This window comes from Furipterus horrens, unplaced genomic scaffold (assembly GCF_987537825.1).
Source record: "Furipterus horrens unplaced genomic scaffold, mFurHor1.1.pri manual_scaffold_4, whole genome shotgun sequence".
NCBI lineage: Eukaryota > Metazoa > Chordata > Mammalia > Chiroptera > Furipteridae > Furipterus > Furipterus horrens.
Window position 1 is genome coordinate 185,225,108 of NW_028327174.1, and position 15,949 is coordinate 185,241,056.

Sequence of the window (15,949 nt, forward strand, 5' to 3'; positions counted from 1 at the left end):
AATCTTCCCCTACTCCAACTCTTCCTGTTATAATTCTGCTTCCCCTAGGATTCCTATGTTAGCTTCAATGCCCATGGTCACCCAAATGAAACCAGCCCTCCACTGAGCCCTGTCAATTGAGCTCTGCAATGTCTCTGGACTCCAATTTATTCTTACTGCTGTGGTCAGACTACCACCTCCCTGGGTAGATACTATTACAGTTTCCTTTTCTCCCCCTTTCTTTACCTTACTTTGCACTCTTCTATCAGTGTTTAATTCTTTAAAAGATAGAAATGCTCTTTTTTAAACCATAAATGAAATATATGGTCATTATGAAAATGTCAGAAAGAATAAAGAAGAAAATAAAAGGCCACCTGCCATCCCTCCACCCAGAGAAGAGACTATTGAAATGAGAACACTTTAAATTAAACACAAAAAGAAACCACCACCCCTCTTCACCTGATAATGCCACTTTCTGTTGAAACACCGACAATGTTTCCATATTAACTGAAGAAAACTGCTAACCATTCATTCCTCCTCATTTGACATATGTCATAGAAGAATTGAGATAGAGCAAGCTTACTACCACATGCAGTGCTGAGAACCCTAGATTCCCTAATGCTTTTGCATTCCTTTAAACTAAAACTTTGAATATTTTTCTAAAAGTATTTTTAGAAGAAAGTTTGAGTTTTATAAGAGAGTTTGGGTTCTATTGGAAAAAGAACATAAAAGTCAGATAGCTATTAGGAATGCTCCAGCTTGTATACTGGAAATACTTGTATACTGTGTATACTGATCACAAAACCAAACCAAACCAACAAACAAAGAACATCAGCAATTGATATCCTCCTTGGAAGACAGTATAGTAACTACCAACTGTCAGTTCAGAATGCTCCTTGGCCATATTACTAAAGACCCAAAAGGCATTCCTTAGAGAGAGAGTCACAAAACTCACCCAGAAAAAGCTTTTCATAATGTATAGTCTGGATAAAAGAGGTAAGTATTGATCTTTGTCTAAAACCATAGACAACAAAGTAGCAAACTCCATGTTCACCTAAGCACTACCACTTCTAGAGTTTAACACAATTGTATTTCTTTTGCTAAGACATACCAGGTATGGCTGAACCAACAGAGAGACCCACACCACCGTCAGATAACTTCCCATCAATATAGACTTTCCAGGCTCCATCAATACTTGTCCAGGTGATTGCAATATGATGCCAACTGCCATCATTCACGGAGGGACAATCTGTTATCCTTTCCTTGCCATTCACATAAAGAACCCAGCTGTGGAAAGATGCCGGGAAACACAGTCATCAGTCACGTGTTGGAATCCCACCTATGGGGCATGCAACTATTTTTTTCTTTATTTTTCCTTTTGTGTGGGTAAAGCATTTTGTATTTACTTCCTTTTCTCCCTTTGGTCATATTTCCAGAAGCAGATTTGATTTACTAATTAAACTTTATTGTAGCTCACTGAATATTTGTGTTTCTTAAACACGGAGTACTAGGAAAAAGACTTAGGATGAACTGAGACATGTAGGTCCAATTTGAAATCCACCAACTGTCTCTTCTGGAGAATGTGAGTCAGGAATGCAAGGAATGAGAGTTGTGCAAGCGTAGATTGGTTGCCTTCCTCTAAAATGCATGTTTCCGAGATCAGGAACAAACTTCCAAAAATAAGTCTGGCTCTCCGTTGTCAAAGCTGTCACATGGCAGACAAAGTATGTATATCCAAAGAAAATAATAACTAGAATTAAACAAAGGTGACCAACCACAAGAGGGTTCCAACAGCCACGTCACTTAAGGAAATGTCAAAGAGAATCAGCAGGTTAAAGTATAATATCTTCAAAAGCAAACGGAGAAAAAAAAGATGAGGGAAAACTGATAAGGAAGAATTCCTTGAATACCCCTCCCAGCATCTTCGCAGCCCTGTTCTCAGATCTTTATTATGAAATAATATTTATATAATATTGTTTCCCCCTCTGTGTTTCCCCATTTTCCTCCTCCTATTCAAGTAGGCCACAGGTTCTCTGTACACTTTTTTGCCTTGGGGGAAGGTTTTGCAAATTTCTTGGATTTTGTTTCTGAAAGTTCAAGTGCACTAAGAATGGCATTCAAGGATGGGAAGATTTTCCACCAGAACAGTGAGAGTCCCATGGACTGAGGAGAGGAAAGAGAGCCGTTGGTCTCTGAGGCTTGCAATCTGCTCAGGAGCAACTGGCCACAAATTTGGGTGCATCTCAGAGGATTGGCCATGTGATAAACCCACAGAATCTATTTAGCTTGAAGGTATAAATCTCAGTCTTGCCAAGGATTCCACATGTGGCAAAGAGCCGTGATTCTGAAGGGACCACAGAAGCTGAGGCGATGGGCAGCTCAGTGATAGGGAGTCCTGTCCAAGTCTGTGGATCTTTGGCAAAACTCTGTGGACTTTATTAATTAACTTGCAAGAATATAAAATAGATAAAACACTCAGCATGAAAGAAAGCAGAGAAATAACTGAGGTTGAGAGTTCTAACAGCCCAGCGGGATGGGGCCCTGCAACTCAAATTTATTGATACAAAAAGAGAAAAGAAATGTCACTTGCACACCCAAGTACGTAGACTGATTGATGGATGCTCAATACATGTGTCGCCTATAGGTCAACATTGTCCCTGAAATCCCTTCACCTTTGAAGGCCCTCATAAATAAAAGAAGGAATGACAGTCTCAAGAGTCAGACTTGTTTTTGCCACTCCCAGACTGTGAGATTTGGAACAAATCATTTAGTTTCTTTGAAACTTCATTTCACTACATGTAAAAGGGGTATAAGTTCCTCAGGATATTGTGAAGATTGAATGAAGTACTTAGTAAATACTAGTATTTAGCAAAATACCAAGAAGATACTTAGTAAATAGGTATTATCACAAAAACTGCCTTCTTACAGAAGTTGTCCATATGCTCTATTTGATTATTGTCACCCTGCTGTCCTGCTGGAGCACCTGACTCCCCTGCTCACCCATCCCCAATGTCAGTTCTCACTTGGTGCCAGGATAAGATCCAAAGCACAGACTCCTTGACATTTCTGCTTACCCATTATAATCAGTCAGGAGGAAGGTATTGTCACTGCCATTCTCAAGTGCATAGGAGATTGGAGTTCCATAGTTGTTGATATCAGAGGATTTCATCCAGAATGTGCAGGTTATAGCATTGAGAGATGGAAGCACACCATCTAGGATGATGTAACCATAGGTACCAGACACTTCAAAATCCAGGTTAAATCTTGTAGACTGTTCTGCAATAAATAAGAAAAGTGTGCAGACCATGGCACTTGGAAGGCATTTTTCAATTGTTTAACGTAAGTAGTAGGTACATGGTATGACTGTCAAAGAAGCTGTTTCAGTAAATATGATGATCTGAGAAGCAGTTTAAAATTTAAAAAATATATTATTTACAAAATATAAAGTATATATTTTTAAATAAAGTAATCAGTGAGTATCAAAGATAGGAAAAATATTCAGTAGTGAAAGGACGCACAGAATTAGGGAGTAGTTGGAAGGAGAGGAGGGATTGGGAGTTATTAAAGATGAGAGACACTTAAGTATATTTGGATACTGTTGGGAATGACCCAGTAGAGTGGGTTAACTGATGCAGGAAAGAAGCAGGAGTAACTAACTTAAGGACACCATTCTATCTCCACTCAGGGCTTTGACTCTTCCCTACTTCATGAGCAATTCAGCTCTGCCCCAAACCTGCATGCTTCACTCAAAACAGAAGTCCTACAGTTAAGAGACCCCAGCACCTTGAGAAAGCAGTTTAGCATGGATCCTCAAACATGTCCATGGTTTACAAGCTCTTCCATCAAATGGCTTATCAAGGTGTCTCTTCTAAACATGTAGAATGTGAAGATATCTGCTAAATTCAGTTTTCTCATTTCCCTGTTACACCTCTATGTTTCCATTTCCTGATCTGTGCTATTGTGGATAAGATTACCTAGCTTATTGGACGGCTCTGAAGGTTAAATAAGTACAAAATGCTTATTATAGTTTTGAGTATGTAGGTGGTACTTGTTTCAGGTAAAAATTGACACTGTTATATATTATTATTTTTCATTCATACTATATACATATATACCTGTTTCACACCTGCTGCCTGAAAATCCCGGCTGACATTTACAACTGTATGAGTTTAATTTATCCACACAGGTGGCCTGATTTCTACATGGGTTAGACTGACATTCATTGATGTTCAATTCACAGAGTGGCCCTGTGAAGCCTGCTGCACACTGGCACCTGAAAGAAAACAAAATGTAACAATTAGAACAGCTGCAGAAAGGCCTTAGCAGGTATCTCCCATTTATGATAACTTGCCTCAAAGGACTGTGAAAATTAAAATGCTGAAACCTATTTTCCACATCAAAGCATTGCTTTGTTACTTTTTTTAGTTCATCTAATTAAACCTATTTAACACCGATGTATTTGAAATATCATAGTAGCAAAAACAGAGTAGAAGGTAGTTCTAGTCAAGGGAAAGTATTATTCATGTATTGGGAGTTTCTCTCCCCATAAAATTGTTAGGGGAAAAAAATAAAATAAAAAGTTCATATGCTATTCTACAAGCTTTACTTATATTAATCAATTCTTATACCAATTTTTATGCCAATTATTCTCATTTTACAGATGAGTAAACTGTGACCGAGAGAGGCTAATTTGCTAAAGCCCTCTTGTTACTAAATGGTGGAGTAGGATTTTGAACATAATCTAGTGCGTTGTTCTTAATCAGTACACCATACAATGTCTGTTGTATACAACAAAACAAACCATTCAGACCAATCAGAATGGAAAATACAGCTGATAATACCATATACTGACAAGGGCATTGTGAAATGGGAAACCTCATATAGTAAGCAGAACACAATTTCACAATGTCAAGGGAAGTTGAGGGGCTGCATTCCCAGAGCTCTGTCTACCCATTTTTTGTCATGCATTCTAGGAAATTATGGCACAGGTGCACACAAACACATGTAACAAATGTTCACAGTCATATAATTCTAAGTGTTTATGGAGCAGGGAATGGGAAAATAAACCACAGTATAAGCATGCAGTGGAATACTAATCAGCAGTTGAAATGAATAAACTAAAGCCAAATGGATCAACCTCAATAATAAGTAATGTTGATTTTTAAAAAATCACAAAAGGATTTAAACAGTATTATACCATTTATGTAACATGTGAAACAATACTATATATGGTCTATGGAGTCTTATATGTAGTAAAATATAAGTCTGAATGAAAAAGATATACACAAAGTTTAGGATGTGGTAGCACTGGGGAAGAAGAAATGTGTGGGGTGGGGTGGGCAGATACTAGAAGAACTCCAAATCTGTCTTTAGAACTTATTCTGTAAAACAAAATATGTGAATCAAATACAGAAAAAAATGTTAAGGTTTGATAATTACTATGATGAGTACCTGACTTTTATTATTCTTTGTAATTTTCTGTATCTCTAAATTATTTTCCGATTTAAAGGGCTTGTCAAATAAATGGCAGTTAATATTGTAACTACCCTGGCTGGTTTGGCTCAGTGGATTGAGCGCCGGCCTGCGAGCTAAGTGTCGCTGGTTCGATCTTCCAGTCAGGGCACATCAGAGAAGGAAAACTCTGACTCCAAAAAACCTCCGCTGCCTTGCGGCATACCTCTTCAGGGAAAAGGCTAGGGGAGTAAACCCCGACAGAAAATCCGGAGCCGGAGTCCCTAAGGCGGTTTGACGTTGTAGTCAACACCGGCAACTCCTGCGGCGCACCTGAAGCCAAGCTGTATTGACTCCGTCTTTCCCTTGGATCCTTCAGCTGCGAAGAGAGGTGGGGTCTGCTGCATGGGCAACAGCAGACCCTCCATATCACCCTGCCCAGGCTCTGTAGCTTCAGCTCCACTGGAGAGGACACTCCAGCGTCATCGCAAGATGTCGATTCAACACGGGAGGAGACAGATACCGTGTCACTCCCGAGTCGGACTGCACAGCCATTCTCGGCGGTGCAGATAGACTTTTAAGAAGCTACACCATCGTCTCTCGAGACGGACGGCTGCCGACGACGAATATTGTAACTAGCACACTCATATGGGGACCTCTTTGATATTGGCCTAAAGGTGACTAATGTGAATAAATGATATTTGGAGGTTTAAAAGAAAATCTCAGTTGAAATTGGGGGAATCTTTACTGAGTTCTCTGCATTTGGCGATGTCTATTTTAGTTGGAATTTCACTTATCTTTATCGTCCCTTGTTCAATATCATTATAGCAACCCAATAACCTTGTCTATGAAATAAGTTTACTTTGGTGACAACTAACATTCCTTCTGAATTAGAAGAATTTGCCATCACCTTTCCTCCAGTTAGGATTTAGACAAATCTGGTATTTGTCAGTTGTTTTGGACCCGGGGAGAACTTGCAACTCTGCTGTTCAACTGGAAGTTTCGCATCGTCTGTGGTTAGGTGTTACATGCGGAAGATGTAAAAAGCCTATGAAAAGATGATGCTATGCTCTGATAAGAACATTTTCTTATCGAAAGGAAGCCTCACTGGCAGAATTGGCTTCCTATTTCTTTCAGACAGTGCCCTGGTTATTTGTTGGAGGTCGTAATGAAAGGGGACTGAACCCGAAGGAGACTGGAACATGTTGCAACTGGGGTAGATTTTTATTTTTTTGCTTTTGTCTTATAGAACCAGTGACATGTTGAGGACAATCGAGTTTTCTAATATTTTGCAAGCAAGACTGGTCTGTGTTTTGTGCTGCAGAAACCACAGATCCTGCAAAAGGAAGGGGATGGGACAGGGCAGATTTGACAGTGGTAAGAAAAGTGTTGGCTTTCAAACTGTATTCTACTAACACCCTAAGAGCTGCCTCAGGAAGACAAAGTCTTTTCTCCACTACTATTTTCAACCACAAGGAATAAGAGCTTAGCTTTTTATTATTCTATTTGTTTATATTCATATCAGATTTCTTTTGGACCAAGGGTTACTCAACTAAAAATAATGTTTGAAAACCATGGACACAGAATGCAGACTGGCACAGTGTGATGGCACAGTGCCTTCTGAGTTTATCTAGTGCAAAAATCCCAGCTGAAATATAACACAGGTAAAAATGAGTTTTGTCTATGCTTCTGCATGAGCTCCTTGTGTAACTGTCTCCCCTTTTATGCCTTCCCTAGTACACTGGCCCTCCGTATCCATGGGTTCTGCCTTTGCAGACTCAAACTGGAAATTGAAAATATTCTTTAAAAAATGTTACGCTGTGACTGAGGTGTCCTGTGTCATTAGGCATTCGATGGTTGTTGGTGGCATCTGTACCTTTTTTCATGTCATCACCCCTCAACAATAGAGTACAGGAGTCCCTCTCCATGTTGTGGTTCACTTATCGTGGCCTCACTGTATCGCGGGATTTTAAAAAATATTCTATTTAATTATTTATCATGGATTTTTTGCTATATTGTGGGATTTTGCGGTACTGTATACGTATGTTGTTAAAGTTACGTAGGTTTAAGAGTGTAGAATATGTTTAAGAACATAGTAGTGTTTATAAAAGTGTGGAAAAGGTCAATAAGGGAGTGGGAAAGGTTAATAAGGGACTGGGAATGGTTTATAAGAGTGTGGGAATGGTTTATAAAGCCTTAAAATATATATAAATACTAAAATAAATGTAAGGTTCCTACTTCACAGATTTTCACTTATCACAGGGGGTGGCTAGAACGTAATACCCGCGGTAACTGATGGAATATTGTATAGCAACTACGTATTTACATAGCATTTACATTGTAATAGGTATTGTAATCTACAAACCATTTAAAGTATATGGGAGGATGTACGCAGGTTATATGCAAGTACTGGGCCATTTTATAGAAGGGACTTCAGCAACCATGGATTTTGGTATCTGCAGGGGTCCTGGAACGAATTCCCCATGGATACTGAGGCATGACTGTATAGAACAGCAGTTTCCAATTCCGGCTGTGCACCACAATCATTGGTGAATTTAAACCACATAGTTTGCCTATTTTAAAATTATAGACTCTATACTAGGCTTAGTGAATCAGAACCTCAAGTGGTGGGGAGATTCTACTGTAGCCTATCGCTGGGCTAGAATTTGGGAATGGCTGAGTTGCAACTCCAAATAATACTCCATAAAGACTACAGAGTGACTGAAGAGTTAAGTAAATAAAAAGAGTGGAAAGACCCAGACTTAGTCTTTTACCTGAAGCTATTGACACCATCTTTACAGGTAGCTCCATTTTTGCATGGTTGACTGAGACACTCATCGATGTTCTTTTCACACCGGGTACCCCAAAATCCAGGGCGGCATTTGCACAAGAACCTCCCAACCTGGTCTTCACAGACTGCGTTATTTAAGCATGGGCTTGACTGGCACTCATCAACTTCTGTTTCACAGTGCAGACCTGGGGAAGGGGGAGGACGAGAAAGAGCCCCAATGTTAATCCCTTTGGAGAACCATGATCCAAGTGTTGGCTTCTTGGAGGATTCTGCTTCTAAACCAAGGCTGCAGCTGGCCTACCAAACTGGTATGAGAGCCATTCTTTATGAGTTCTGGCTTCTCTAAGTCATTTTAGGACTGCATTTTTGATAATCTACTCTTTTTACCTTATGTCTTTCTGAAACTAACATTAGTTATGGACATCTGATTGAGATGATGTTAAAAATAAAACTACAGTTTACTTCAAAATTTTCCTCTGTTTCTTTGATCTTTATTTTTTTCTTTATTGTCCATTTTCTTTTCATTGGACTTCCTTTTCATCAATTAAAAATATATATATATATATATTTAACCATATTAGTTAGCATCCATTTGCCATCTAATCTTATATGATTTATCTCTAGTTCCTTCTTGAATGTCTGCCTGTCTTACCATAAAAACTCTTGCCTTCTCTCCCTGTGTGTCTTTGTCTCTCTTTACAAATACACAAAGCACACACACAAGTATATTTTTTTCTTAACTGTTTAGTGGTCAGTTGCAAATGTGACCCCTTTTACCTCTGAATAGCTTAGTGAGAATTGCCTCAAAAATAAGAAAATTAACATTAACATACGTAATGTCAGTAAATGTGATCATTTGTGGTGCTTTGCAGGGCGTTAAGACAATGTAGGGAGAATGGAAACAACCTACCTATGTATCCTTTCACACACCCGCAGTGATAGCCAGCCAACCCATCCATGCAGACTCCTTTATTTAAACAAGGACTGGAGGCACACTCATTTACATTTTCTTCACAGAGCCGACCTGCAAAGAATCGTACACTATTTGAGCTGGAAGAACTTAAGACTAATACTTTATAAGCAAGTTGTTCAGGTATAAAGCAGAACAACTGGAAATCATGGCTAACGTGTTCCTAAAATTTTTTCTTTTTGCCAAATGCATCAAAATAAAATGTTTTCTTCTATCCCGTGAACTATAAAATTTTTCTAGCAAGAAATTTGATATTTTCAACATGCCATGGAAAATGACAACCATGACTATCTAGTCATTTTTTACTTAAGAAGATAAGTGCAATTTTGTTTAAATTTTTTTAATCATATTGTTTGTTTGCTAGCTGTTCACCCCTTTTTTGAGTTTTTTCTTGAGTCTTTAATATGACTTATTTATCTACTCGTTGCCTGTTTACACCCTCAAACAATATAGCCTGAATACACCTGTCCACGAGCTGGCTGCCACCATCCTATTCTCTGTTTTGGTGAGTCTAGCGCTTTTTTCTCTTTCATAATTGAGATTTCATTGCTTATTTTGAGGATAAGGACACAGACATTTCAATTTGTACACGATTCTTAACATATGTACCAAAAACCCGTAGTTATGCGGTTGTGATTTTTTTCTAAACAGTTATTTCAGTGACTTTCCAGCTTAAAATTTGGAGGCTAATTTTCCTTGATAGATGACGTATCAATATCTTCAAATGTTGACATGCTGTTATATCAAAGCTCCACTACGTCACAATTTAATATCATATCTACTACATAACCATATTTTCAACCTTTCACAGTACACTAACAAAGTTACTAGGAAAGCTGGACTATCACACCAAAGACACTGCACAAAATTCTGACAGGGAATGCCAAGATCAAGGAGTGGTTTTCTTCAGGAAACGGTTCTACCAAAAAACATGAGAATAGAAGTGATTTAAAATGTTCAAGACACAGTAAATGCTCAGCTGACTCCAAACTGCCCTTTAGCATGCTTTGTACTCTAGGCTGTCAAAACTGCCTCCAGCTATGGACTGTTAAGCTGACATCCAAGACAATCAAAGCCTCCCACGTTCAATATCCCACTATTTAGTGGTTCTGGGAAAAAAAAAAAGCAAATGATTTCACCTCTTAAAAAAAGCATTTACATCAAAAAAAATTGTTTCTAGAGCTACTAAAAAACTTGCATTTACAACATAATTGATAAAAGTATTCCTCTGGATTGTACAAGAAGGGAGACAGGGACCACTGAGAAGGCAGGGTATATGCTATTAATCAGACTTGGCTTCCTTCTCTCCTGCTTCATCCAGAGCTGGACTCTTCTCATTTTTAAAGATTTTATTTATTTACTTTTAAAGAGAGGACAACGGAGGGAGAAGGAGAGGGAGAGAAACATTGATGTGACAGAGAAATATTGATTGATTGCCTCTCGTACAAGTCCTGGCCGGGAATCAAACTGGCAGCCTTTCACTTTGTGGGAGGACACCCAACAGACTGAGCCACACTGGGCAGGGCTCTCCTCATTTTCCGCAGGTAGCTCTTTAGTGTCCTGGTTAGCCATTTCAGCCTGTTTTCCCTTTGCTCCCCTTTTCCCCCCTGTCTGCACTTTTTTGTTTGCAGATTTATCCTTTCCTGTCGCCTTTTTGGGCTTTGTTTCCACTTTTGCAGGAGCATGTTTAGCTGACAACCTTGCCAATCTCCTTTTTGCTGCCCCCTAGGCAGAGCTGACTTTCTTCTTGGGCTGCGGCTGTGGGGTGGGTGCATGCCTGCCAGCCTCCGTGCTCCCTAAGAGCCTTTGCAAACCTGGGCTGACTGGATGCCGCTGCTTCTCCAGCCGCCCAAGGTGCTTGGACCAGCAATGGGGGCAGTTGGAGAGCCAGACTGAGTTTGGCTTTGTAAGTTTCCACAGAAGTGAGATCACATAGTATATATCTTTCTCTGTCTGGCTTATCTCACTTAGCATAATGCCCGTGAGTTTCATCCATGTTGTTGCAAATGACAGGATTTCCTTTTATTTATGGCTGAATAATATCTGTATCCATATCTATCACACTTACTTTATTCCTCCAACCCTTGATATGCACTTAGTTTGTTTCCATAGTTTGGCTCTTGGGAATCATGCTGCAATGAACACAGGGCTGCAGCTTTCTCTTTGGCATAGTTACTTCATTTCCTTTGGGTACCCCAAAATGGAATTACTGGATCATGTGGTATTTCTATTTTTTTACTTTTTGAGGAATCTCCATACTGTTTTCCATGGCGGCTGCACCAGTCTGCATTCCCACCAACAGTGCACTAGGGTTCCCCTTTCTCCACATCCTCACCCACACTGTTACCTTTCTTTTGATAACAGCCATTCTAACAGGTGTGAGGTGATATGTCATTGTGGTCTTAATTTTCAGCAATGACACTTTAAGGATTCCAAGGTTTATATTGTGAAAACAAGAAGCTTTCCCCTTACCTGTGTAACCAGACGGACATTCACAAATGAATTCCCCTACCCGGTCTTTACAAACTCCATTGTTGAGGCAGGGCAGTGAGCTGCATTCATCGATGTCTATTTCACACTTTAAGCCTAAAATGTAAACCAAACACTGAAGGACAATCAGAGAGAGAGATTACCAGAAACAGAGTCATACACATTAAAAGGTAATTATCCCAATAATCTGAATTTATGGGGAATGGTGGTGTAAAGAAAAAGCCAATATTCATTAAGTACTACCATGTAGATAGTTATTTAATAAAGGTACTGCCTCTTTTTAAACAGATTTAAGATATCCTTTAAAAATACCCCAAATTGGAAGTGTATGTAGAGGGAGGAGGTGGGAGGGAGACCTGGAGGCATAAAATGGAGCCAGGAATTTGGTTAATTCCAAGGTAGAAAACATAAAGTCAAATATACTTGCTACCAAGGTCACTCGGCTGAGGGGTGGAAGTGGGGACAAACCCTACCCTATCTCACTCAGCTCACATGCCAGGTGCCCTAGGGTGTGTTGGCATCTTCCTAGAGGATGCAAACAGGCTACCTATGGTCTAGCTCTGCTGGAACCCATGTTCTTCTCTGTATCACGGGGTCTCAAAGTGTGGTCCCTGGATCAATAGCAACAGTACCACTTGGACTTGGTAGAAACTCACATTCTCAGATTTTTCCCAGACCTACTGAATCATAAATTCTGGGGCAGGGATGAACAATCTGTTTTAACAAGCCCTCCAGAGGATTCTGATGCATATCAATATTTGAGAACCACTCTCCTATATTATACCCTTTCTCAAGCACCACTCATCTGTAAAATGCTAGAAAAGGATCCATTATTTCTTATGGAATGTCAGGAATTAAAAAATTAAAATTAAAATTAAAACACACACACACGAGCAAGCTATAATAAGTAGAATACCAATATTCTTGAGAGCCTTGGGCTATATTTTGTCTCCTAACTTTCCTTTTGCTTATTTTGTGGTGAATTCTTTTATTTAAATATTATTTTTCTCAGAAATATTTCATGTTGGTTGCACAAAATTCAGAAAAATGCAAATACTTAATTTCTAGAAGAAAACAGGAAATGACTGTAAATAAATTGTAATTTTAAGATGCAGTTTATTTCTCCTCAAAAATTATGTTACAGAACTGAATCAGAATGTGAACCAAACTGCAAGAAAACATAATTCTTACACAATTCCTATATCATCATCAAGTCCAAAATCATACTGTGTTTCTAAGCACAACTTTCAGAAAGATAGAAACAAAGCAACAAGAACGTCCACTAGTGTGAAGCAAAGGAGGGAAACTGGAGTTTGTTTAAAAATGTTTACGCTGGACAATCTGTTCTGTGTTGAATGTCAGGCATTTAATTTGTGTTAGAATAAAACCTTGGACATGACCTCTGGAACTGTATTCCAATTTAAATTGTAACATATCATGTGACTTTTTCGCCCAAAAGACAATTCTTTATTCTTCTTCCAAATGTGCAGAGAAAACTCTCATCTGTAAGATATATATACCTTTTCTCACCTATTGGTTTATCTTGTTCAACCAAATTTTTGTGCATCGATATAGCCTGATGTACCTTACAGGGTTTATTTTTAATGTTCCAAAGTTTGATACTGCAAGTTGCAATGATTTCACAGGAAAAACACATTGATATCTGCATTCCTCTATGTTACCTGTATATCCAGGTGGACAGAGACAGACATAGCCATGCCCAAGTTGTTGGCAGGTTCCGCTATTGTGACAGGGGTTTAAAAAGCATTCATGGAAAACCTGCCAGTGACAGAAAAGAAATCTGTCAGACAAAATGCTCCATTCATTTCAAAGTAATCTTGACTAGGGAGTTAGAAGGTTTGCAACATTCGATACCGGTTCCTGTTTTCAGGTGAGTTCCCTCAATCTAATGGGACTGCCGCCTGCATATACATTGGTGCCAGCCAGGGGCAATACGTCTGGTTCTTGAATGCTGTTCTGCTAAAACCAAGCAGTGTTTCCTAATGCTGGTTGCACATTAGCATCCACTCAGGTGTTTTAAAAGTATATTAAGGGCAGAATCCTAACCCAGACCAGCTAAATCAGGATCTCTTGGGAGTGGAATCTGTGCATTATGAGTTAAAAAAGTTGACTAGTGGATTCTAATATGTCTCCAGGGTTGATAGTTACAGCTCTAGAAGTCCTTAGGAAATCTGTGTCCGCTAAGCTTAGTTTCAAATATGACTTATGAAGCCCTTACAAATCGGTATGTTTGGATGAGGCCATAGGAAGTTGAAATAAGAAATAAAACTTCATTATCTCCCTTAGAAATACTTAAAGCCAAAGAGTTTATCATAGAGTTATGCTTATTTTTTTTTAAAACTCACGCTTTACTCCAATACATAATTTTTTGTTTTTTCCTGCAGATAAAATAATTTGAAATAATTTTCATGGAACTTGAGTAACTCTTCCTGCCAATCAGAAAAGGCCTTTGGCTAATAACCTTAACTCAAATGATCAGTTATGCTTATGGTAAGTTAATTATTAGTGAATCAAAAGGCTCCCCATGACCTGCCCTGGCCAGGTGGCTCAGTTGGTTAGAGTGTCATCCTCCCATGCCAAGGTTGCTGGTTTCATCTCTGGTCAGGGCGCATACAGAACTAACCAGGAACAACAAATCAATGTTTCTCTCTCTCTTTCCTCCCTCCCTCCTTTCCTCTATTAAAAACAAAACAAAACAATAAAAAAGCCTTTCTATATATACATATTCTCTATGCCAGACATTGCTTGGAAAAAAAATTCCACTTTTGGTACTTAGAACTTCTGATGATGAATTTTTGGAAAGTTATTATTAGAATTCATAAGTAGATATAATTATTCATCGATAGTATTTATGAGTCTTGATTAGTTAAAGTTTCAACTCTGGTGATTTTCCTTTGTGTGGCATGTATAATGACAAATTGTTTTCCAAACATTCCACTAGAGAAAACTTTATAGGTAGAAAATAGACTTGCCTGACTGCTGACTTCATACTTGTTTTTGATATGCCCAGGAGAAGTACGGGGCACTATGCTTTCCTCTGCTGCCGAGAAAGTTGAGCCAAAACCTAATACAATTAATGGGAAAATATTAGAGGAACATATTATTATGTGGTAGATATTGCCAATACATAGACTATTTAAATACTATGGTCAAGATTCTGGTTCTCAGAGTAGGCAAAACCACACATATTTAGTTTTAGTAATATTAAAAAAGAAAACAGAGAGATGGATGGGATATGTCATTTAATTCTGGACTCTTAGAAATTGGAAGTTATTTAGTTCACCATTCCCAAATTAAGAATCTTTGAGTCACTGTCATCAAAAAGACATCGAGGGGACAATTTAACAAGTCTAGATACCCCAAAATCACTGAGACTGTTAATATTCAGAATTGCAGCTACCACAGAGATAAGCTAAGATCTCCAACACAGGGCTATATAGATATAAAATACATCATCTTACTGGAGCAATCTGTGATGGACGTGGCACCAGTGAAGGTTGTAGTTCCGTAGAAGGGACAAGCTAAGCAGAAGGACTTCCCTGCATCAGGTTGGTAGTAGTCTTGAGGACAAGAGTAACAGGGCTTTAACCCAGATCGAGAGAATTCTCCTAGTGGACAAGGTACTGCAAAGGTAAAAACAAGCTATTTGTGCACTGAAGTAACACGGCCTATATTTAAAAGACATGAAATAATCTTTGGTTGTAAGAAGGCCACTGAATTGCTAATAAGTTCTCTTGTGCATATTTAATACCCAGATCACTTTATTCACTGAGATAAATGTTTTGTTTTTCCTTCCTGTCTTTAACAGACATAAATTCAATAAAAATTCAAATTGGCCATATAATATTGTATTCTGATTTTTCTACTTAACATTGTATCATGAGCATTTCCCAAATAATTTCCAAAATCATTCCCCAAATTAATAAGTAACATGGTTTTGAATAAATGAAAAATATTAATTCCATTGACAGACCATAATTGATCTAACGTCTTCTACTACTGCACATTTAAATTGATCCTATTTGTTGCTATTATAAGTAATGCTGACATAAAATTTTCTACATAAATTTTGTATATAGCTCCAGTTATTTCCTTGGGATTACAGTTGAATTTGAGGTGACTAGTTAGATCTAACGTCATGAAAAATTTAAAGCTATTAATACACAATGCCAAATCATTAAAAAAATGTTCCAATTTACAGTTCCATGAGCAGTGTATGAAAATTCTCTTCTTATTGCATGCTCATC

At 38.4% G+C, this 15,949-nt stretch overlaps 1 protein-coding gene and 1 pseudogene across 1 annotated transcript in view; both read right to left on the minus strand.

Annotated features, from left to right (window-relative positions):
- The window catches only part of SVEP1 (sushi, von Willebrand factor type A, EGF and pentraxin domain containing 1), a 164,422-nt gene that overhangs the window by 57,909 nt on the left and 90,564 nt on the right, over positions 1–15,949 (minus strand). Inside the window, exons 19-27 of the mRNA XM_090274555.1 lie at positions 15,164–15,325; positions 14,675–14,766; positions 13,364–13,460; positions 11,664–11,777; positions 9,132–9,245; positions 8,205–8,406; positions 4,095–4,252; positions 3,054–3,255; positions 1,091–1,266 (exon numbers count right to left, since the gene is read on the minus strand). Of these exons, the coding sequence (XP_090130681.1) occupies positions 1,091–1,266; positions 3,054–3,255; positions 4,095–4,252; positions 8,205–8,406; positions 9,132–9,245; positions 11,664–11,777; positions 13,364–13,460; positions 14,675–14,766; positions 15,164–15,325 (1,317 nt within the window). The remainder of the gene's footprint in view (positions 1–1,090; positions 1,267–3,053; positions 3,256–4,094; positions 4,253–8,204; positions 8,407–9,131; positions 9,246–11,663; positions 11,778–13,363; positions 13,461–14,674; positions 14,767–15,163; positions 15,326–15,949) is intronic.
- LOC150013538 (non-histone chromosomal protein HMG-14 pseudogene) lies at positions 10,474–11,559 on the minus strand (annotated as a pseudogene).